Source organism: Bombus vancouverensis, unplaced genomic scaffold (genome assembly GCF_051014615.1).
Source record: "Bombus vancouverensis nearcticus unplaced genomic scaffold, iyBomVanc1_principal scaffold0043, whole genome shotgun sequence".
NCBI lineage: Eukaryota > Metazoa > Arthropoda > Insecta > Hymenoptera > Apidae > Bombus > Bombus vancouverensis.
In genome coordinates, this window is record NW_027468934.1 from 270,548 (window position 1) to 294,389 (window position 23,842).

The 23,842-nt window shown below is 42.5% G+C and overlaps 2 protein-coding genes across 2 annotated transcripts; both read right to left on the minus strand.

The window, feature by feature from the left end:
• Positions 1-5,880: 5,880 nt before the first annotated feature.
• Positions 5,881-9,048, minus strand: LOC117164556 (uncharacterized). The gene has a single exon (XM_033347703.2). It carries the CDS (start codon positions 9,046-9,048, stop codon positions 5,881-5,883), a length of 3,168 nt encoding a protein of 1,055 aa, XP_033203594.2.
• Positions 9,049-9,828: 780 nt separating this feature from the next.
• On the minus strand, positions 9,829-11,082 carry LOC143304611 (uncharacterized). Its single transcript, XM_076627121.1, has one exon. The coding sequence runs from the start codon at positions 11,080-11,082 to the stop codon at positions 9,829-9,831; it is 1,254 nt and encodes a 417-aa protein (XP_076483236.1).
• Between the last annotated feature and the right edge of the window lie 12,760 nt (positions 11,083-23,842).

Consider the following 23,842-nt stretch of genomic DNA (forward strand, 5'->3'; position numbering starts at 1 on the left):
TTCTTTATTGACCATTTACGAATGTTCCATTCAATTGCTGCAATTAATGTCGGACTAAGAGCAATAATCGTCCAGATAATGAATTCAGCATTCCATTATTCAGCAGAAATTTAAAATAAATAATTCCCTTTCAATGCAGTCGAATATACAGCGTTTCTCACAACTGGGCCAAACCATAGCTTCAAAATGATAGATGGTGGAAAATTTTATGAGGCAAAATTGAGCGGTTTCGAGTAGTGCATCGTACGGTATTATGGTATTATGCGGTTGCTATGGCAGTGGAAACGTTTAAAGGTGACCTCTATTTTTCTTCCTTGTTTAAATTAAGCTGTGTACGAGATGTACGCGAAGAGATATACATGCAGCTTAATTTAAAAACGATCTATGTTTATATACTAATGTTTGTATACTAATATCGATCGATGCGTTTCTTTTTTTTTTTCTTAAAAAAAACTATTAAAGCGAGTACTTGATCACCGAGGTTCGAAAATTTGCTAAATTCGGATCTATTTGGTTTATAGTATGTATAACAGAATCGTCCGCCGATCGTCTGAATCTATAGATCACGGAACAGGAACAAATACGGTACGTCTCTCGTTGACTGTTTCGTTAGCCAACTTTCCGCTCGTGCGTATTACGTATTTGAGTCTGAAGGTAATTCATTTAAAAAGTATTCTGATTTCGATCGTTGTAAACCTTACAAATGCAAGGCAAGGAACATATACGCTGCAGATTACTGTTTAACGTCTTTCTTTATATTCTACGTATTTTCATAGGCATTTGCTACAAAATATATCGAAACGATATGTAAAATTCCCAATAAACGTGTAGTGCGAAGTTTTAGCCAAAAAATAGTTTACGTGCGACGTTATCGTTTATTTCGATTCTTTGTTTATCTGTCGATCAACGATAATTATATTTACTTAACAGGATTTGTAAAAATTATACTTAAATGATTGTAAGTACTCGCGTGACACGGAATATACAGTACTCGTTACTAAGCCGCTTCTAAAAAATTGTGACTATTTGATATTCGCAAAATTACCATAGAAACGGCTCATTCTCGAACAAACATTACTCCGGAGGTAAGAAAGCCGCTATATTTCCGGAGGAAAACAGAAAGAGTTGGCAAGCGTGGCAGTTGCGTGCCATAGGCAAAGTCAGAGGCACGTCGCTGTAAAAATTACAGGACCAAGAGATATCCCGCCGGATAAATGTTTACCCGACGAAACAGCAATTCCATTATCCTTCGCCTTTGAAGGCGAATGAACGCGCCGTAAACGAAAATATTGCCCGAGCCAATAGTAAAGCTCGTGTGCACATAAGCGTGGAAATAAGCGTGATCGCATGTTGGTAATCGTAGCACAAAGGGGTGAATCGAAAATACAGGTACGCGTACGGACGATTCAACCCTTCACAGCCGGAATATAACTTCAACGGGGTGTCGGTCCCCGTTGTGAATGGTCTTCCCGTATCTTGCCCTTTTTTACAAACAGATCACATCTTAACAGGTTGATTTACTGCGAGCCAACGGTTACGCTTTTGCAGCTGCATGCGCTCGCGCGTAGCCTTTTTAGCGTTCCCATTCCCCGCCCCTCTCTTCTTTTTCACCGTTTCTTTGCCGACCAGCGCCAAAGTGCAGCCAACAAGCAGAATATTTACTTTTCTTTGGTGCTGCAAATTTTTTCGCCTGACTAGACCGCGAGTCTACCGGAAGCTCCTTCGACCGAAAACGTATCCAGGGACACGTTCTAGAATCACGTTCTTCTCAAATTACCGCTAATGAAATCGATATATTAGCGACGGAAAAGATATAACATAGGATTCTCGACGTATTAGATTCGATTATTAGATTAGATTAGAGTGCAGGTGTAGAAATATTTACCTATAATTTTGAAGTAACTGTGACGTTATCTATGGATCTATAGTTTATAGATATAACGGTGTTGGTAAAAAATACAATGGAATTTTTAATGTATCGTATCGATGTTTATCTAAATTTATATTTTTTCTAAATACACCTAGAGAAACGGAACCTAAATAGAGATTTATTTCGAGAATTCGTTCAAAGTTTAATTCGTTCGAAAGCAGCTTAAATAACATAGACGCTAGTTATCGCAATAGAGAACAAACTGTCTAAAATAATACAATAACGTTTCTATGTTACAACTGCTATTCGAAAAGTGAAACGCCACAAATTAAGTGGTTTAAGAGCATTTACGGGAAATTACAATCACGGGGGTTGGATATGTCTATGAAGTCGCAGATTATACACGAATTCGAGTACATAATGTTAAGCGTGTGCTCGTAAACAGAACTTCAACGAGATCCAATAATTAGAATTTGAAAACATTTTCCGTCGAGTCATCGAGTTATCGACGTTGTTGGGAGACGCACCTTAATTAAACGCGATTCAGTTAATTCTGCTGGCATAAAGACGTACCATTCTTACTATTGGCAGATCGTAAAGAATTATCGAATCATAATCGATATTTTGTTCACTTCGACCGGCTAACTTCCTCCCATTCCTAATTGAATCGTGAGTTTTTTCATTTTTAAGTTTCCGTTGATTCTTCCGTTGAAATTGGTCATAAAAATGTAATAATTTCGATAGAAATCGATTACGTTTAATCGCGTTTGTATTATTATGTTAACGTAGATAAGAAAGAAACGTAAGACACAATTTTAGTCGACCATTTCACGCAACGCTAAATGGTGCCATGACGCTCGTGCGCGACTGCGTTTCTAAAACACAAACCACGCGAGGCGACGCAACGTCGCGATCTATATCGAAGGATATATTTTGAGAATCCTAAGCGTAAAAGATCATGGGTAGCTCCAGGCGAACCACCGACATCGACTACAAGACCAAATCGCTATGGGCGTAAGACAATGCTCTGTGTTTGGTGGGCTCAAAAGGGTGTGATCTATTATGAGCTGTTAAAACCTGGCGAAACCGTTAATACCGAGCGCTACCGACAACAAATGATCGATTTGAATGAAGCTTTGCGTGAAAAACGACCAGAATATCAAAAAAGGCAACACAAAGTAATTTTGCATTCGTGATAATGCACCATCACATACAGCAAAACCGGTCAAGGAAACGATCGAAGCGTTCAGTTGGGAAATACTTTCGCACGCGGCTTACTCACCAAACTTGGCTCCGTCCGACTACTATTTATTTGCATCGATGGGACACGCACTTTCTGACCAGCACTTCGCTTCTTACGAAAATATACGAAAATGGCTGGATGACTGGTTTGCCTCAAAAGGGCGACAGTTTTTTTGGCGTGGCATCCACCAATTGCCAGACAGGTGGGAAAAATGTATAGCTAGCGATGGGCAATACTTCGAGTAAAATATTTTTAATTATTTTTCATACAATAAACGTGTATTTTCTATACACAAATTCCGGTTTCATATTTACATACCTGGCATACATTATGCGATGTTCGAAATACCAAAGAAAAGAAAAAAAACGAACGGAGGTAGTAGAACATAGATACTTCGTTGTTCAATGAAAATATAAAGTACTTTGCGAATGACAATTGCAATTGTATACATATATTTATTATAAAGAGAACGCTATAGTTTCTCGAATTTCAATCTTTCCAAGTAACTACTAACCGAATGTGAAAACAGACGTTCATATAAATAGAAAAACACGGAGATCGATCATCGAAGCACATAAATTAAGATGACTGGAAAAATTGAATATACCAAATTCTTGTATTTAAAACGTGCAAACATCTAAATTCGTAGCGTTAAACGAAACGATTTAAAAATGCTCGACCAACATCAAACTGCAAATCAATCCCGTTAAAGTGGAAACCGATTTTCTGTTTCACTAATGTAAATGACTTACTTCTGTCTATCCCGTGTAACGAGTTTCAGCGAAACGTTACGAATGTGGTTTTAAGTATACTAAGGAAGCATTTAAATCGAACTCTCGGTGGAAAATGGAGGCGACGAAAAGTTCCGGTTTGCATGGCTCCTTCGGATCATTCGTCTAAATTCTCCGCTCGCGCCGTTTCGGCGTTATTTATACAGATAGAAATTTCCGTTCTTAAGGTACACCATATGTAACGAATGATGTCATAACATTATAGCTGAACATAGAGAGAACATTTGACATTTATCGTTTACGAAGCTCAGGGTATAACACCGTCGGATTAATAGACGACTCGATAGGTAACGAGGATCTTGGACGTATCAACGTTTGAACATTGTTTGACTAAATGGTTGTTTTCATTTTGCAGAATTCTATCCCATAAAGGGGGCTACGATGCAACGCTAATGATTTTGTTATGGCTAGAGAGCAAGATATTTAAAGCGAATAAAGTTAACGACCCGTACACGCGTAACACGATTTTTGGTCAAACATTTGCCGACAACGTTCTTATTTTTATCTTCAAACGAACGACGAGACGCGAGAGAAATTTAACCAAATTACTTGATATTTGTTTTTAGACTTACGAACGATCGCATAACCAGGGCGGATGCGATTCGATTAGGTAAACTCAATTCAGGATATTTATTTGCCACGCATCTTACGAGCCAAAAATACGAATGTTACGGAAATGAAAAATTTCGAGTGATTTGCTCCTCGACAAATACTACGACTCAACGTTTGTTAACGAAGCTCAAGAGAAATTGCGGTTGTACGTGTTTCTCGAGGAACAGGGGCCGAGGTTGGTTGCCGAACAGAAATATACATGCACGCTTATTTTCCGTTTAACGTAAAGAACTCGACGAGCTATTCGTTCTTATATCAATTTCGTTTCAAACATATGCCGATGAAAAATTCACTAAAGCAAGCGTTACGCAATTACGAAGATATATTTATTCTGAAACAAAGTTTCTATTCTCGAAAGCCTATGTATTACAAAATCGCTATAATATGAGCCGTTCAGGGACCATTTTGAACGATTCTATTCGTTCAAACGTATACCTTAAAATTTGCTATTGTTTGTGTCATTTCTGTGCAATAAATGGACTTGCGGAATCGAGTCGTTTGTTTCTCCACACCTCGTACTATCATAAGCGTCGATTGGCTTTTTTCGTGTAACGAAATTAACAAAAAGTGTTCTTTCACTCGCGGGGAGACACGATCGTGTAGAAGCGCATCAACAGGAGTCGTAAATTCCTGTTACGATTGTTCAATCGACGCCGCGAGATGATCGATCCCCTATCGCGTTTAGGCTAATAGAGGTGGTTCATTGAAGTGCACACTGCTGTAACGGGTTTTCAGTTGTGTTTTATTGAGATACTGTGTATATACTGAGTGGTGAATTAACAGAAACCGGGGTACGGTTGGACTCGGTTAGAACGTAAGATCAGGGGATGAGAGGGCGAGAGCGTAAGCGCGAATCGTTGCTGCGAACTGAGACTTCCCGAGGTTGCTGACTGACTGACTGACTGACTGCCTGACTGATTCACTGACTGACCCCTCTTAGTTTTCCCCGAAGGAAAGCTTGATGCCGATTGGTCGTGACCCCGCTAAAGAAGCAGGACATGAGGAATTTCTCGCCAGTGTCCGGGGTGATTTTATTGCTGGGGAAAACCGGTCGTTTCTACCCTATGTTTATGTGTTGGGTTTTCTCGTTCGGTGACTACCTGCCTTTTCCGAGCCCTTTTTAATAGCCTAACAAACTCAAGGATTTTGCTAATCCGGACATAAACCGAAATGCTTCTAGACAACTAGATTGCTCGACACACATCTGGAAACAATTTAGCTAGAAGGTGACGTTTTATGGCCGGTCCTTGAGTTTATTGGGGGTCTGGAAGCAGGTAGGTGGGCCGCTGGCCGCCGGGTAGCGTTGGCTGGGGTTCCGCTGCTCCATGCGACGCAACATCCTCCCCCCGTTGAGAGGGCACCGATCAAATTCTGCCTGTGGGTTCGATGGGGGTGTGCTCTGCCTCCTTCGAGGTCAGCGATTGTCCGGGCGCTTCTGGATCTGATTGGAATGGCAGGGGGACCAGCCGCTTGACGCCGCGGTCCAGGAGGTTCGATGAAGTCTGCACAGTCGCTGTTCGGATTACGCCATCGGCTCCGGGATGGACCTTGACTACCCGTCCCAAGGGCCAGCACGTCGAGGGAACGTTGTCTTCTCTGAGCAGGACGATTGCACCTTCGTGTAGGTTATGTCCACCCTTGGTCCATTTGCTGCGGTTGTTTAATTGGTTGAGGTACTCCTTGTGCCAGCGTTCCCAAAAATGCTGTTTCATCTTTTGGATATGCTGCCATCTGGAGAGTCGGTTGGAGGGAGTGTCCCTGAAATCTCGCTCACGCACACTCATTAGTGATTCACCGATGAGGAAGTGACCAGGAGTGAGGACGAGGAGATCCTTGGGATCCGTGGATATGGGTGTTAATGGTCGGGAGTTGAGGACGGCTTCGATCTCTATGATCAGTGTATTGAATTGCTCGAAAGTGAGCAATTCATGACCTGCGACGCGTCTGAAGTGATGCTTAAAGGATTTCACCGCTGCCTCCCATAGTCCCCCGAAGTGTGGAGACTGAGGGGGTATGAAGCGCCATTCTATGTGTTTGTCTGCGAGGAATGCTTGCACCTTTGAGTGGTGATCGTCCGAGTGTAGAAGGTCATACAGTTCCCGTAAGTCGTTCTTTGCCCCGACGAAATTTGTACCATTGTCCGAATGGATTGTCGAGCAAAACCCTCGCCGAGCGATGAATCTACGAAGAGCGGCGATAAAGGTTTCGCTCGTGAGATCGCCAACGAGCTCGATGTGTACCGCCTTCACGGCTAGGCATACGAAGATCGCAACGTACACCTTGACCTGTCGGCGGTTACGATCTCTTGTCTCCTTTATGTAGAAGGGTCCACAATAGTCCACGCCGACATTCGCGAATGGTCGAGACTCTGTCACTCGCGCTTCCGGCAAATCACCCATTATGTATTCTACTGACGGTGGATGGGCGCGGCAGCAGCGGACGCAGTTCTTGATCGTGCGCCAGACTTGACTTCGGCCGTCGACGGGCCAATATCGTTGTCTGACAGCGTACAACGTAGCCTGTGTCCCGGAGTGCAGGTGAATCTGGTGTGTATGCTCGATAATCCGAGCTGTGATGAATGCTTTGGGTAGCAATATTGGGTGTTTTTGACCGAAAGTCATCGACGAATGCCTGAGTCGACCCCCGACTCGCAGGATTCCTTTATGGTCAATGAAAGGATTGAGTCGCGTGAGTTTCCTTGTTAACGCTGCGTTCCGGTTCATGCGGAGCGTACGGATTTCCTCGGGGAAATGGATGCCTTGTAACAATATGATTAATTTGTCGTGAGCGATGTGTAATTCCGTTGCGGTCAAGGGTGTCATTCGGTTCTGTTTCTGCCTCCAACGGAGGCAACGAGCGACGATCCGAATTAGCTTAGGCCAGGAGGAGTACCGTTCCAACAGGCTGCAATCGGCGGGAGCCGCGGATAGACAAGTTGCCGTTTTTTGTTCTAACAACTCCGTTTGTGGTATTGGGGTCCAGGTCGGCCAGGAATCTTCCGATTGTTGGAGCCATTCTGGACCATGCTGCCAAATGGTCGGGCGGAGAAATTCTTCGGGTGTTTGGCCTCGCGAGATTAGATCCGCGGGATTGTCGTGGGTGGGGACATGACGCCAACTGCCGATGCTGGTTTTTCTTTGGATCTCGGAGACCCTGTTGGCGACAAACGTCTTGAGTGTGTGGGGTGACGTGGTTAGCCAGTGGAGAACGATGGCGGAGTCGGTCCAATAGACCATACGAGTGATGCTGTGTGATAAGGCTTGCTGTATGGTAGCCATCAGGGACGTAAGAAGGACGGCTCCGCTCAGCTCGAGCCGCGGAATGGTTTGGGATTTTAGCGGGGCTACCTTCGACTTCGCGGTTAGCAGCTGGGTCCGTACGCGGCCGTCCGGATTAACGGTTCGGAGATAGACGCATGCGCCGTAGGCCTTCTCGCTGGCGTCGCAAAAGCCGTGCATTTCGATCTCAGTTGTGGAGTCAATGATCGCCTTGCGTGGGAATGCAATATCGTTCAAGAGTGGCAATTGAGAATAATACCTGTCCCACTCTGAATGGAGATCTGATGGGAGAGATTCGTCCCACTCGACCTTCACTGCCCAGACTCGCTGAAGCAGGATTTTCGCGCGGACGATCACTGGCGCGAGCAGCCCCAGAGGATCGTAGATTCGAGCGATTACGGAGCTGATCGATCGCTTCGTAACGCGGGGAATGTCTGCCTTGGCGTCAACCGAATAAATGAGTGAATCATCGGAGGACTTCCAGAAGACCCCAAGTGTTTTTAAGGGTTGAGACTCGCCCAGCTGTAGCTTCTGATTTATGTCCTGGTCAGATAGTCCGTTGAGTAGTGTCCGGTTGTTGGACGCCCATTTTCTGATTTTTAAACCTGCCAGTTGGAGGAGTTCGGTGAGTTCTGTGCGGATTGACAGCGCTTCGTCTATCGTATCCGCTCCGGTGAGAGCGTCGTCGACGTAAAAGTCCCGTAACAATACCGATGAAGCTCGCGGGAATCGGTGCCCTTCGTCGCTTGCCAATTGTCTGAGACACCGGATGGCTAGATAGGGTGCTGCAGACAGTCCGAACGTGACGGTGTTGATCTGATATGTTTCCAGCTCGCCGTCGGAATTGCGCCATAAAATTTGCTGAAATCTTCGATCGGCCGGACGCACGAGGAATTGTCGGTACATCTTCTCGACATCGCCGGTGAGGACGTACTGGTGAGATCGGAATCGCAAGAGGATATCGAACAAATCCTCTTGCAGCTTCGGACCTGTATAAAGGGTGTCGTTCAACGAGACGCCGGTGGTACTGGGTGCGGATCTGTCAAACACAACGCGAAGTTTTGTGGATGTGCTCGAGTCCTTAACGACGCCGTGGTGTGGCAAGTAATAGTCGTTCTCCGGTTCGTGGCGTGATGCAACCTTGGTCATGTGGCCCAAGTCCAGGTACTCCTGAATGACCGCCCGATACGCTGTTTCGAACTGTTGATTTCGTCTGAATTGCTGCTGGAGAGAGGCGAGTCGTTTCATCGCCATTGCCTTGGATGATCCGAGTGACGAGATTTTGTCGTTGAAGGGGAGTGCGACGATGTATCGCCCATCGCTGGTGCGTTGGACGTGATTTTGAAAATGCTCCTCACATCGTCGATCCGCCTCCGATAGGCGTTTTATCTGAGGTCCCTCGTCGAGTTCCCAAAAGCGGGTGAGGTCCGTCTCTAGTTCCGTTGTGGAGGCATGGAAGACCTTGGCAGGCCCTGGGGAAGGTGGGCTCCCCCCGATGACCCACCCGAATCGCGTTTTTTGCAGGCGCAGATCGGGGCCGGTTGATGGGTTCAGATTTATCTGTCCGACACACAATGAGGCAACGGTGGGCCCTGAGCTCAACAAAATATCAATCGGGGATGGGACATGGAATGCTGGATCGGCTAGCGGGACATTCTTAGGTATCGTGATTGCGGAACGATCTATGAGTTGGTCTGGGATCAGTGTCGAGATTGTTGGGAGGATTAGGAACGTCAGTGTGCGTCGGTAGGCTTGGTCAGAGGATGTGATCGTGGCTGTAATGTAACGCCTTGAAGTGACTGATAGGGTGTCAAGGGCTCCGATTGGCACCGAACATTGATATTGGGGGAGTTTTAATGAGTTTGCAAGCCGCTCAGTTATGAAATTCATAGTGGAACCGGTATCTAACAGGGCTCGACAGCGCACTGGTTGGATTTTGTGGTTTAGGATATTGACGCGTGCAGTGGTTAACAGGTCGTTGGATGGGGTTATGGTCCGTGAGTTGGTCTCCATTGTTGCGCCTGCCCGTCTTAGTCATTGTCTGTTTTGTCGTTGAGAGTTGGATAATGAATTGTTTGGATGGTATGACGGAGCTTTCCTTGTGCTTGGGGGCGTGGTGGGAGGCGTCTGCTTGCTCATTGGCGCGTCTGATCGATGTAGGAGCGTGTGATGGCGTTGATCACATATGCGGCAAGAGCCAGAGGTGCAGTGTTGCAATTTGTGTCCTGGTAGCAGGCAATTCGTACACGCTGAGATTTCCTCGGCGGCTAGAATCCGTTCGTCGATCGTCTTCGTCCTAAAGGTGTTGCAGCGCCAAATTTTGTGTGGTCCATGGCAGATTGGACAGAGTGGCGGTGATCGTGACGTGACAAATGCCTGCCCTCGTGGTGGGCGTGTCGTTCTTGCAGGTTCTATGACCTGACAGCGATCGTTCAAGAATTGCAAGAAGTCCGGGAACGTGGGGAATGGTGTGGACCTGATCTTTTCCTTCCATATTGAATCGGTTTCCCGATCAAGGTTGGCGGTACATAGGTGCAAAAGCAGGGCATCTGCGGTTGGTTGTCCGATGGCGGCCAAGGCTTTGTAATGAGCTTCCAACTTGGTCGTGTAGGACTGCAAATCGCGATGTGCTATCCGTGCTGAGGAGGCTGCGTCAAATATCTCCTGCAAGTGTCTCTCGACAATTTTGGCTGGTCTGTTATACCGTCGTTCTAATATTTCCCAGGCGACTGCGTAGTTAGCTGCCGCATTGCTTAATGACGCGATCGCTAGAGCTGCCCCATGCTTTAGGCAAGAACGGAGATACATCAGTCGCTTGCAGTCGTCTATGCGGGGGTTATCGTGGACCGTGGAGCGAAATTGATCCGCGAACCCCGGCCAATCTTCGTAGGCTCCAGAAAAGGTGGGTAGCTGAATTCTAGGCAAATCGACGGGTTCCGGCCATGACATGTCCGATGGCTTTGTTGCAAGATTTGTGGTGGTTGGTTCTGCTTGCTTGTTTGCCTTCTCAAGGATGGCGGACGCCTGTCCGGCGATGGTGTAGAACTTCTGTTGTAGGTCAACCCGGTCCTTCAGTGTTTGACCCTCGTCTCTGTCGTCTAATTCGCATTGGCTCTTTTTGAACGATGCAAACTCTCCCTCTAAGTCTTGCAAATTACGCTGAATAGCATGCACGGGTGTCCCTTCCTCGTGATTGTTGAGCAATGTGCGAAACGCTTCTAATTCTTGTCTGAATCCTTCGCGTTTCCGCAGCAATTGCCGGACGCGTTCTTCCTGAGGGGGAGCCATGAGGGATTTCGACAATTTGAGCGAGCTTACCTTGATGTTGCGTGGTCACTGGGGTGCACTCTTTCGCTGACACGTATCCGGCTCGAAGGACCAAAATGTTCTTTCACTCGCGGGGAGACACGATCGTGTAGAAGCGCATCAACAGGAGTCGTAAATTCCTGTTACGATTGTTCAATCGACGCCGCGAGATGATCGATCCCCTATCGCGTTTAGGCTAATAGAGGTGGTTCATTGAAGTGCACACTGCTGTAACGGGTTTTCAGTTGTGTTTTATTGAGATACTGTGTATATACTGAGTGGTGAATTAACAGAAACCGGGGTACGGTTGGACTCGGTTAGAACGTAAGATCAGGGGATGAGAGGGCGAGAGCGTAAGCGCGAATCGTTGCTGCGAACTGAGACTTCCCGAGGTTGCTGACTGACTGACTGACTGACTGCCTGACTGATTCACTGACTGACCCCTCTTAGTTTTCCCCGAAGGAAAGCTTGATGCCGATTGGTCGTGACCCCGCTAAAGAAGCAGGACATGAGGAATTTCTCGCCAGTGTCCGGGGTGATTTTATTGCTGGGGAAAACCGGTCGTTTCTACCCTATGTTTATGTGTTGGGTTTTCTCGTTCGGTGACTACCTGCCTTTTCCGAGCCCTTTTTAATAGCCTAACAAACTCAAGGATTTTGCTAATCCGGACATAAACCGAAATGCTTCTAGACAACTAGATTGCTCGACACACATCTGGAAACAATTTAGCTAGAAGGTGACGTTTTATGGCCGGTCCTTGAGTTTATTGGGGGTCTGGAAGCAGGTAGGTGGGCCGCTGGCCGCCGGGTAGCGTTGGCTGGGGTTCCGCTGCTCCATGCGACGCAACAAAAAGTAAAGTTAATTTATAGTCTGACTTCTGAAAGGCTCTCGCGCAAGCAATTCGATGTTGTAACATTTGCCAATAATAATCAAACTTGTAAGTTCGGAACTAAACTAACTCTGTATTAATTACTCTCAAATTACAACTAATCGAACCAACGAGCACAAAAGTTGCTGAATTCCAAAATCGACCAAACTATTACTTGGTAGACAAAGGGAACCTTGTATAAGTTGGTAATAAGGTCAGCATTCATTAGCGAATTCTAGTAAAATGCTCGAGTCGGGACAAAAAGTCGAGCAACGTGCATGATCCTTCTTACGACCACATCAGTGCCTGAAAAAGGACTCGGGATGCGTCATCGTTCGTTCCTTAAGTACCTTCGCCTCCGACTCGACCCTTTCGTAACGGACAGTACTTCCGGTAGTCTGCAGCGGCAAGACGTAAGGTTCGTTGACCACGTTGCTTGTATACTTTACGAGCTTCCGGCTGCGTTTCCGGCGTTTCTAGCGAAATCAAATTGGTATTCTCGAGATGCGGCGGTCTCTTGCATCCTATCTACGGCAATATAATTCTACGAGTCTTCTGCTCTTTCTCTCTCTTTCTCTCTCTCTCTCTCTTTCTTTCTCTCCTCCTTTTAATCGGTTCCCCCTTCGGAAATGCGAGCCATATTCGAGCTACGAAATCGTCTGCGTGCTGGCTACGACGGACCAACTACTTATAGAACTTTATCTTCCTCGTGAAATCGTTCACGTCATGTCGTGTACATCGCTCAAACTGCTTTTCGTGAAACTGTACGATTTGTATGATAAGAAATAAACTGGCGTAATCGTCGAATGCGAGATCGAACTTTTTGACGAGACTCCCTTTGGCTGTTTCCTGATTCAATGTTAGTTTCGCAGCTCGATCTTGCACGGTTCGCGTAGTTTGGTTTGTAAGGAACAGGGAGAATTAAACATCGCCTTCTCATCGTCGATGGGTAATTGTGCGTAGCATCAAAAGCAAGTAATATAATTGTAATTCGAATGGCGATAAATAATTATTACTTGTTTGTTCCAACAACGTTTGGTTCGAGTCAACTACGTGTCATAGAACACGGAACAAAATTTTACTTTCTCTTCTGGTTGATCGAGCGATCGTAAAGTACCACCGATTCGTCAGTGGTGGAATTTATTGATATTCAATTCATTAACCGTATAGAATATAAATTGACAAAGACGTCATCGTCGGTATCGCGAATATCTTAGTTTCTTTTATATTATCTAAAGTCGCATCGACTGTCAGGATTATTTGTAACTACTTTTTGCAACTTGTACGTCCATACTTTCATTTTTGCCGGAGGTTTTGGTCTCTTTAAGTATGCCAGTATGAATGTAAACGTTCACACGTGGAGCGAGTAAAGACGAGCTTGTAAATGGTTAAACATGTGGGAGCTACAGCTTTAGATGGGTTCCGAACCACCAGAACCACGCTGAAATAAGTACAACGTAATTGCGAATAAATCGAGTTGCAGAAATGCCGGCCGATGATCAACCGGAACTTGAACCGTGCCGTGAGCCCTTTGGCCACGAATCCGAACCCCAGTCGACCGAGTCAACGCGGCTCTCTAACATCTCCGCTATTGCAGTTTATTTAATTTTACCTCATCGTGACAAACTACAATTTCGTGAAATTATTTTTCTAATGTTTTATTCAACCGTCTTCGCTCTATTCCTTTTCATTTTTCAAATAACAGTGCTAATAATCGAAACGTTCTAATAAATTATCAAGTTTCTTATTTAGTAGGTCAGAAAGAACAGTAGCGTGCACGTAAACGCGCACCGAACCGTAAATTATCGAGAATTTAATCATCGTTCTGAATTTTCGAAATCTAAGTTTTCATATTCTTTCGTACAAGTATGTATAATATCGTTCGATGATCGTAGTAATAATCATCGCATACTCGTCAAAGAAATTTCTTTCAAAAGTATTTCCAGTTACCCAGTAACCCCACAGTGGGGTCCGCTTCCGCTTTCGCTTTCGCTCTCGCTTTCGTATCAGCGAGACAACGACATTAATGCAACGACGAAACTTCTTTATTTGAAATCTTCCGTGAACAAAGATTCCAATAACGCATCGATGCGATTTTCCTGATCAAAACGAGACCAAAGACGACATTGCTATTGTGCTGTTGACAATAATCGGATGCAACTACGAACGAACCCATCGTATATATCGTATACAGGGTGGGTCACGTAATTGCAGCCACTTTGGTTATCGCGCAAACAATGACTTAACGAGATATATTTCAAATAAAATTTGGATCGTTCCGAGGGAGAACATAATTTGACGTGATTAGCTTTTTTATCAGAGGAATAGACGACATACGAAGACGAACTTTGTTCTTTTTAACGAAACGATATATATTTTTTTACATATGTGGATTCTTTGGAACGTTCCACGTCGAAAAATGTTGAGGTAAAATGTTATAAAAAATGGACAATTCGTGAGATATTTTTAATTAAAGCTAGGGACACTTCGTGTAAAAGTCTGAAATGCCTAACTTAAACAAATCTGACTCGAAGACATTTAAATTATACTTGAAATTCTTCTATTCGGATAATGTTCGCGCAATCAATAATTATTGTAACTAGTCGCGATATAATTTGACAGGTACAGATAAATGTTCCTAACTCATTTAATGCGTTGTTAACACCTACACACGTATATCACGTATGGTATATGCGAGTTGGTTGCTTTCCAAGCGGTAATTTTCCAACCGCAACTTTCACGGTATAAGTATAGTAACCCGTAAATCGATCAAGTCGTTATGTAAATATTATACTAGATGCGAACACGTTGTAATCAATTTCACACAATTATCGATATTCATAAAGTTTTATATTTTATATATATTATAGCTGTTTTCGAGGGAAATTATAGTGTCTATTTGTACTTTTCTGATAGTCGAATAAGATTTACTTCAATTTTCGATCGTTCAAATACTTAATTATTGCTTGTGTTTTATATGAAAATTGCTTGGTAAGATATACTTTTAACGATACAAAAGGAAAAACACGTAACCGTAAAATCGAGTAGAATCGCGTAAAATTAACGATAAATAACTAAGTAACGAAAACACAGACTGACAAATGTCAGGGTAAATGTGCAGGGTATAGTCTGCCACTGATTCTCTTTCAACACATAGCATGGTAGACAATGAAAGTTAAACTCGTATCATTTGAACGAGAAGTTATAGAAATCAAAGTTGTAGAGAGTCGATAAACTATTATAAGAACGTTAAAATTTTATGACACGTTTGTACATTGATGAATTTTACCGATGCTAAAATTACCGCTGGACTTTATCGATGCCAAGATTTAAAAAAAAGTTCGTCAAACGGAGATAATCATTTTGCCCTTCGGGCGGCTCATATTTTTATTTTTGCTTTCATTTACGATATTACCATATACGATTATGCTCTACGGAGGAAAAACATGGCAAGTCGCATTTTCTATTTATTACAGCGAAGTAGCTTTAACATTGATATTACAAAATTGTCTTTATATATGATTTTCGAGATAAACACGTGCTTCTTTTATTCCCTTCGAGACTTTTAAAATATGTTACATCGTAATGTTAGAATATCCAAGATATTAAAATATCGCTCGATTATTATACATTTGGCTTCCATATCACTTTAATGCTTCGTCAATTTATCAATTGGTTTTAAACATCTTTGAACCTAATAGGTTGTTTTCTCTTCCAATCTATATGCCATATTGAAATTGTCTTGTTTAATCGTAAGGTGACATTGAAATGAAGAAAATGGAGAAAAATATTTTCTCGTTCGTGTTTTTCTGATAATAACGTGTTATTTGCCATAACGTATTATGCCAATGGAGAAACAAACTACTTCTTCCAGCGCTTTTCGCCATCTAGATAATTCGCTGTACTGTGCGTGTATAGACGCGCGTGTAGACGCGCAAAGATTCAACGATGTATTGCTGCTCGACTGCGCTCTCGAACAGATTACAATGCTAGTAGGTAGTGCTTTCATTGGTTTCATCGTTAAAGAAACTTGGCTTTGAGTTTCGAACCGGGTGCCTTGTTCTCCGCTCACATCCACTCACCTTGTGACTCTCACCGGTTTATCAGTAAAATTTGTAGATTCGTGTTCAAGCACTTGTTTCCAATTCGCGTGCGGATTCCTTCAAAATAATACGCTAAACCATCGAGTCGCCAACTTTACTCATTAAAATATTTGTTGGAAAATTAACACTTTCAGGCGGACGCATCGGTAACATAGTTAATTACGCTTCTGCCACTTGCCACGCAACTTTGCACAATCGTTAACTATTATCGTTATCTCTTGACTAAGGATGTTTATACAATTTCATATTTGCATGACTATAGTCGAAGAAATGGGATCTAAATATTTCAGATTTGTTTCAGTTATTAAATGTTGTAACTTTAATTTGTATACTTTAGATATCTTTGAGCAAAGAGATAAAAAAATCTTGCCAAGAGAACCACTAATTTTCTAGAACATACAAACGATTCGGCGTTTCGATCTGCCTTTGATCTTTCTGAGGAGAAAAGAATTTTCGTTCATTTTACTCTCGTGCGAACGGGAATAAGGGTTCAGATTCGAGACACTTCGTATTTCGTAGTATTCGTTCAATTTAATTGACAACGACGCACGATCCTCCGTTGTACCTAAACATCTTTCATAATCGTACTGTCCACGAAAAGTAGTTTTTTATATATAACTTGATGCGTGGAATTGCAATATCGTATAAATAATTACTATAACGCGTATTAATAATTACTTTAACAGTTAGCACAGATATAACAAATACGTATTTCGCGATATTATAATTTTATTTTCTAGTGCTCTGGCACAATTCATAGCGCGATCTGACAACGTAAAATTGATAAAAATAGTTTTATAAGATATACGGGAAACGTTTCGCTAGAAAGTCGCGTCATATGTCGCGTATTAAGAATTTCTTGAAAGCTGTAATTGGTCGCAAGATCGCTTGAAAATATTTTGCGCGAAATTGTTGGCGAAGAAATTTCGTATAAAACAAGGTGAACAGGGTAAACTTATTTTGTATACGATTAAAGGACCGTCCTAGTTTCCATATGCATATGTATTTTCACCGAGACACTTGACTTTCTCTCGAAACAAATTGCGCATTAAAATTTCTTTCACGTGAAACGTCTCGTTGAATTTTACACACGAGAGTTCAAATGATCTTAAGTTAGCGGAATTTCTTACCCCCTGTAACCTATTTGGTAAAGAAGTTGGCAACTTTCCGCTGTACGCTTTGCAAATCCATTGTAGTTTCGTCAGTATCTTTATCCACGAATATAAAGTGTGCAAAAGCGAGACTGTCGAACTGATTTTATTGCAAGTACACCATATCGTGCCATGTAAATATTACATATGCCTCTCACATACGATACAGTGAAATGAACCATTAAAATTGCACAAAGTATCCGTTCTTTGAAGTATCGGCTCGATCACCAAAGGCAAACCAGTGAATTTCTCTATAGCAAAAATATTAAATATCCATACTTCTGCATAATTTATAACAACGTTCTTTTACACACGGAACATAGAATAACGTTTATGGCATTTGCTCTCTTTTCAGACTGAGATTATTGGTTTTTCTATATTTTTACTTTTTATCGGATACATAGGAGAACGTATTTTGTAGGGTGATTCTTCGATATTAATTTCATAATGACCAGTATCAGCTATGCGTTTGTTCGATAAGATACGTTATAACGTTTGCATGATATAGCAAAAAAAGATTCATAGAAACTGTCAAATATGTATAACATCGTAAATTTCATACCTTCGTATCATATCATAGCTACGCTTGTTAATTCTATAGGATAATATTGAGAAACAAAATTGAACGATCATCGTTGTAACCGTCGAAACCGTTGTGCAGGTGAATTATGTCGCACGTAAAGTTACACGATTTTCAAGATTCGAACTGCCTGTACCAGAGTTTCATTGCCTACCCGAAGAACCACAAGTAAAACATCGATCGAATATAACAATACAATTATCGTTAACTATATTCCAAACCTGCTGTTACGACCGTTCGCGGAGAGACGCGGTCGCGAGGAAAACGCGTCAGCGAGAGGCGTAAATTCTCGCTACGATTCGGTGAATCGACGCCGCGAAGTAGTCGTTTGTTGTTTCGGTTAAGATAACAGAGGTGGTTGAATGAATATGACACAGTAGTAAGTTATATTTCACCGTTTATTCCACAACTTATAACGAAGGCAGTTACACTGGTGCGTATGTACGAGATGAGTGAGTGACTGATCTACGGGTGTGTATACCCGCTCGAAGGATGTTGACCGTTCGAAGGATGTAAAATCAGTACTGTCTTGGGAGACGATGATGTGTCGGAGGAAAGCTAAGGATGGGTGTGTCTAGCGCACGGGACCATCGGATTTGTTGGTGCCGATGTTATTTAGGAGAGTAAGGGAATAGGCTTCGTTTTTAATTGGTTAAACGAAGGGTCTTAACCGCCCTCGAGAGAAAGTGATTAGTGGGAGGAAAGTTGCAGCGTGCGTGAGAAAAACTACCTTTCCTTAGTTAAGCCGTGGTAGACAATAGTCTTTAGAAATTCTTCCGAACCAGATGTTTGTTTTGTTTGAAGGACCTTTTCTAGGAAATCTATGAGATTTATGGAAGGTCCTTGAAACTATGGAGGATACGCTGCGAGTATCTGAAGACATCTGGTTGCCATATTGCCCGCGGTGTGTGGCCTCGGCTAGGTAGAGTGTTACGCGACGTAACACCTGCAAACATCTACATACACGTATGCGCCAAGATCTACGAACGTTCAATACGCGCTCGACGAAGAACGTTACAAAAATTCGCGTTGTATGAAGCTGAATTTCCTTTCCAATTATCAAGCTAAATGTATTTTTGTTACTTGATAAATTTACGTCATAATTGCTACCTTCGTGATACGCAGTTTTGTTAATGAACATGTGTGAAAAATCCAGCGATAAAAGTTGCTTCGTGTCCTTAGCCGTGTACCTACCACGTTCAAGTATATTTATTGCATATGTATGGTAAACAAAGAATCTTTTGAAGTTTATTTTTGCGTTGCTTGCTCACAATCATCGTAAAGAGACCAAAAGCCTATTCGGGTGGCGAACGTACCTTACTGCTTGAAACAAGCTATTCATGTAGTTCGTACAATACAAAAATAATCGTTATTCTACGTGCCAAAGCAAAAAACTTTCCCATCGATATCCCAAAATATTCGACGATCAATGTGCAATAATTATAGTTCCTTAGTTTCCTGAGTTGTATTAGCTAGACAGTACCGTAGGAGAGCGTTTTCGTACTATGAGAAGCCGAGGGTCAAAGCGCAAAGCGCATTATTAAACGAATTATTCTACACATTGCGTTGTAGTGGGCATCGCGCTTGTCCCAATTGAAACACCCTAATTAAACCTTGTAAACAGAGGAGAAAGAGAGAGAGAGAGAGAGAGTTTGCTGGAAAGTTCTTCCTTGTTGCCCGTGGCAAACACTTCATGCCGTTGTTATTCATTACGTGGCTCGGGGAGGGTTAAGCTGCACGTTAACCACTTCTTCTCATCTTTCGAGCTGTTGATCCAACCTCTTGCCGTGGTACTTTTAGCCAGAGGAGGCAGGCTCCTCCCGCGTTGCCACTCAGTGCCATTACTTTTCCTCTAATATCGCGAAATGCGCACAATCTGGAACGCTACTCGAGCAACCAAGAAAACCATCCGATTCTCCGCCGTACGGCCAAGTAATCAGCCGTGAAGAACCCGTGGATTACCCGTTTTAAAGGTGCAAATATCACGCTTCGCCAGCGACCGTCACGCCGTAAATCCACCGTGAACCCTATCTTCGAGATTTCTTCGCGTACTCAATGGAACCTGTGCTATCCAACGCGCTTAAACTACGCTCTTTGTGTACCTGCTTCTTTTCTCTTGAATATCCTGCTAATACATTTGCCAACACGATGTTCCCTCGTCGCTTCTAAACAGACTAATATATCGCGATAAACTTTCTTCGATCGCGGTATTGCGTATGGATAGACAAAACTTTCATTGTCAAGTATAATTAATAGCTTCTTTATATAGAACAAAATGTACTCGCGAGCGCCGCTTTCAAGTTAAGCATTTTACGCAACAATGTAATCTGACTATTCGCCGGACAAAAGATCCTATATATTCCAACGAATATAATTAAAATAATAGTTACGCATTTGTATCGCTTTTATGCCGTATAACGCATACTGCGAAATACAAAGTTTGGAAAATTTAGCATCTATCTAACGCGTTATCTTATCTCGTTTTATTAGTTACATTGTAATTCGGAAAACACGCTATTAATCTTTGCGCGTATATTTAACAGCAAACTTCAAATTTCATAGTCGAATCAAAATCCGCGTTTAAACGTACCTACTACGATAAGATTAAGTAAAAAGATACGCATGCCAGCATAATTTATCGATCTTTTTACGCGATATTGTTTATGGTATACCTTGAAAATAATATTTAAAATAATATACACGAATACGCGAAACGGGATAACAGTTTCTAGATACAAGTAAAGTATTCCTGTAAATGTCTCTACTCTTCACGTATACGAGAAGACACCATGCATATCTATAAATACTACTTTATGGTCATTTACTCTCGCAAATGAGTCTCGGGTTTCTGAAATTCTTAGTTCCTCAATTATCGTAGGTCTTGCGTCCTTTTCTCGTTGTTGAATTAGTTCTGGAATTACAGTGGAGGTCTCTTTTTCGCTTGTTGTATTCGTGTCTTCTTTTTCTCGATTGGTTATTTCTCTATCTGTACTTACATCGATTTCTGCTAATGCTTGGTCTAAATACTTTATGGGAGTTTCTTCTATTGTAAAATGTTTTCGGGTAAAACCCTTTCCTCGATTTTTAGAATCACTGGATTGAGGCAAGACGTGTGGTTTAGCTTCGAATATGGGAGAGTCTTCCGTTGATGTGTCTATTTCAAATCTTTTTGAGACTGGATAGCGAATCGGTGAGACTTCCTCTCTTTTTCTGATTGGTAAACAAACTTCCGGAGGGTTCCTAGATAATGCGTCTGCGTTTGCGTTCGCCCTGCCTTCTTTGTATACAATATCAAATTCGAAGTCCGATAGTTTTAATTTCCATTTCCAAATTCTTGAAGTAGGATCCTTGATAGAATGCATCCACACTAAAGGTTTATGATCGGTTACGATGGTAAACTTTCTTCCGTAAAGATACGGTCGGAAGTGCATTGCGTTGTAAACAATTGCTAGACACTCCTTTTCTATGGTAGAATAGTTTTGTTCGGCGGGATTTAATAGCCTTGAGGCATACGCAATCGGCAAATCCTTTCCGATTGGCCCTTGACTCAGTACACCGCTTATTGCATATCCTGATGCGTCTGTAGTAAGGTTAAAGGGTTTAGAAAAGTCTAGATATTGCAGGACGGGTTTCGTCACTAACGCTGTCTTTAAATTATTGAATGCGTTTTCCTGATCTTCTGTCCATTTAAAGGGAGTGTCTTTCTTTAATAGTTGTGTCAATGGTTTCGCGACCTTGGAGAAATCGGGTATAAATCTTCTGTAATATCCTGCTAGTCCCAGAAATTGTTTGATATTTTTCGCCCTCTTCGGTCGTGGAAACTTTGATACGGCTTCGACTTTCTTTGGGTCGTGTTTCACGCCATCCTCGCTAATTATATGTCCCAAATAATTCACCTCGTGTCGTAAAAATTCGCACTTATCAGGTTGTAATAGTAATTTAGCTTTCCTCAGTCTTTCCATTAACTTATTGAACTTAATTTCGTGTTCTTGGAGAGACGTGGAATAAATCACTATGTCATCCAGATAGACGAATAGTTCTATTCCTTGCAGACCAGATAATATTGAATTCATCAACCGTTGAAATGTTGCTGGGGCATTCTTTAATCCAAAGGGAATTTTTTTGAATTGAAAATGCCCGTATGGTGTCGAAAATGCTGCTTTGTGGGCATCTTCCTGTGACATACGGATCTGGTGAAAGCCCGATGCCAGGTCGAACGTGGAAAAATACTTTGCACTTCCTAATTGATCCAATATTTCTGTAATGTTGGGTAGTGGGAAGGCATCGCCAATCGTTTTATCGTTCAATTTTCTATAATCGATGACTAGTCTCCAGCGCTTATTTCCTTGCGAATCGGTTTTTTTGGGCACAATCCATAACGGGGAGTTATATGGAGATATTGATGGTTCCACTACGTCCGTATCTAGTAGCTCTTGGACCTGTCGATTTATTTCTTCTCGATGTATTGGCGGATATCGATACTGTTTAGTATTGATGGGTATATTGTCCGTCGTGATTATCCTATGTTCCAGAACTTCGGTTGCTTCCAATGTATCTCCTGGAATATGAAACCTACCTTGATTATTACGAATCAACTTTTTAACATTTTCCTTTTCTTCTTCGCTCAAGTGTTTGAGTCGTAGTAACTCATTTATTTTATCGTATCTACTTTCCTTCGATTTTAGAACTGTATTACACGCTGTCCTAGGAAGCGGGGAGGGATTTTCAAATTCCTTAATTACCATCATTGGTGTTGTAAATTCTTAATCTCTTGAAGTAGTATTTATTACTCTTACGTAACCTTTTCCTTTATGATTCCTCACAACTGCATTACCAAAATAGATTCCCTTGTTCGGCTCGATTCTTGGAATAAATCCCTCTTTTATCTCTGGATTAGCGATATTAATTGAACACGTTATTGAACTTCGCTTCGGTATAATTATTTTTTCTTTAGTATCGAAGGGAATATAAATATTTCCCCACTTGATATGTTTTTCCTCATAATCTAAACGAGCTTTACAACCTGCAAAAAATTCGGATCCTAGGATTCCGTCTTGATCGATTAGCAATGAATCATCGACTACATGAAAATTAACCGGATGGCCCGCAACCTGTATTACCGTCTGCCCTAGGGAGACCAGGCTCGTTGCCGTAATTCCTCGCACTTCGATTGATTCCTTTTCGTCGATGATGGCTGAATCGGGTAAAGCAGGTTTTTTGATAATATTGATTTCCGATCCAGAGTCTAATAATAAACTCGTCTTAGTTTTTAGATCTGGGGAAACTATTCGTGCAGTTGGGGTCGTTGGGGAATCGTTAAATTTTACTGAAATAATTCGGAGAGGTCGCCTTCCGAATCTGAATTCAACTCCTGATGATTTTCCTTCGCCGGTTGCTTGTGCTTCACTCTTTCCCTTTTGTCTTGAGATTCTGGATTCTCTGTCTGTGACCTTGTTTGGCTGTGGGATGACTCCCCCACAGTATTTAGTGGTTGTTCGTTCGATCTTATAGTCGGCATTGCGTTCTCTCTGTCTCTCGTTATGGGTGGTGGAGTCGATCTCGCGGGGGTGGCTGCCCTTGTTCTGTTTGTTGCCGTCGGCGCCGGTCGCCTGATTGCCGCCTGTACTCTTGGGCGATTCGGCGTATCGTTCCTTCGTGGCTCGCCCCATTCTCCCGAAGAACGTGTTTGGTTTCCCGATGGTCTCGAAGCATAGGGTACGATTAATCCGGCATCTACTCGGGCTTTAAATTTGTAACAGTCTTTCACTAAATGCCCGGGTTTTTTACAATAATTACACGTGATATTTTGTCTTGTAGAATTCAAAAAATTCTGCGATGGAGGTAGCGATCTTCGATCTTGGCGGTTGTTTCTGATATTGTTGTTAGTGTTCGAAGGACGTGCGTTGTCGCGTCTGTAATAGTTCGAGGGTGTCGGTCGTTGGGGTTAGGTTGGGGTTACTAATTTATATCTATATTATTTCTAATTTATATTTAAATTAAATAAAGAGAAAGATGAACTTGTTTAATTTAAATAGCTTAT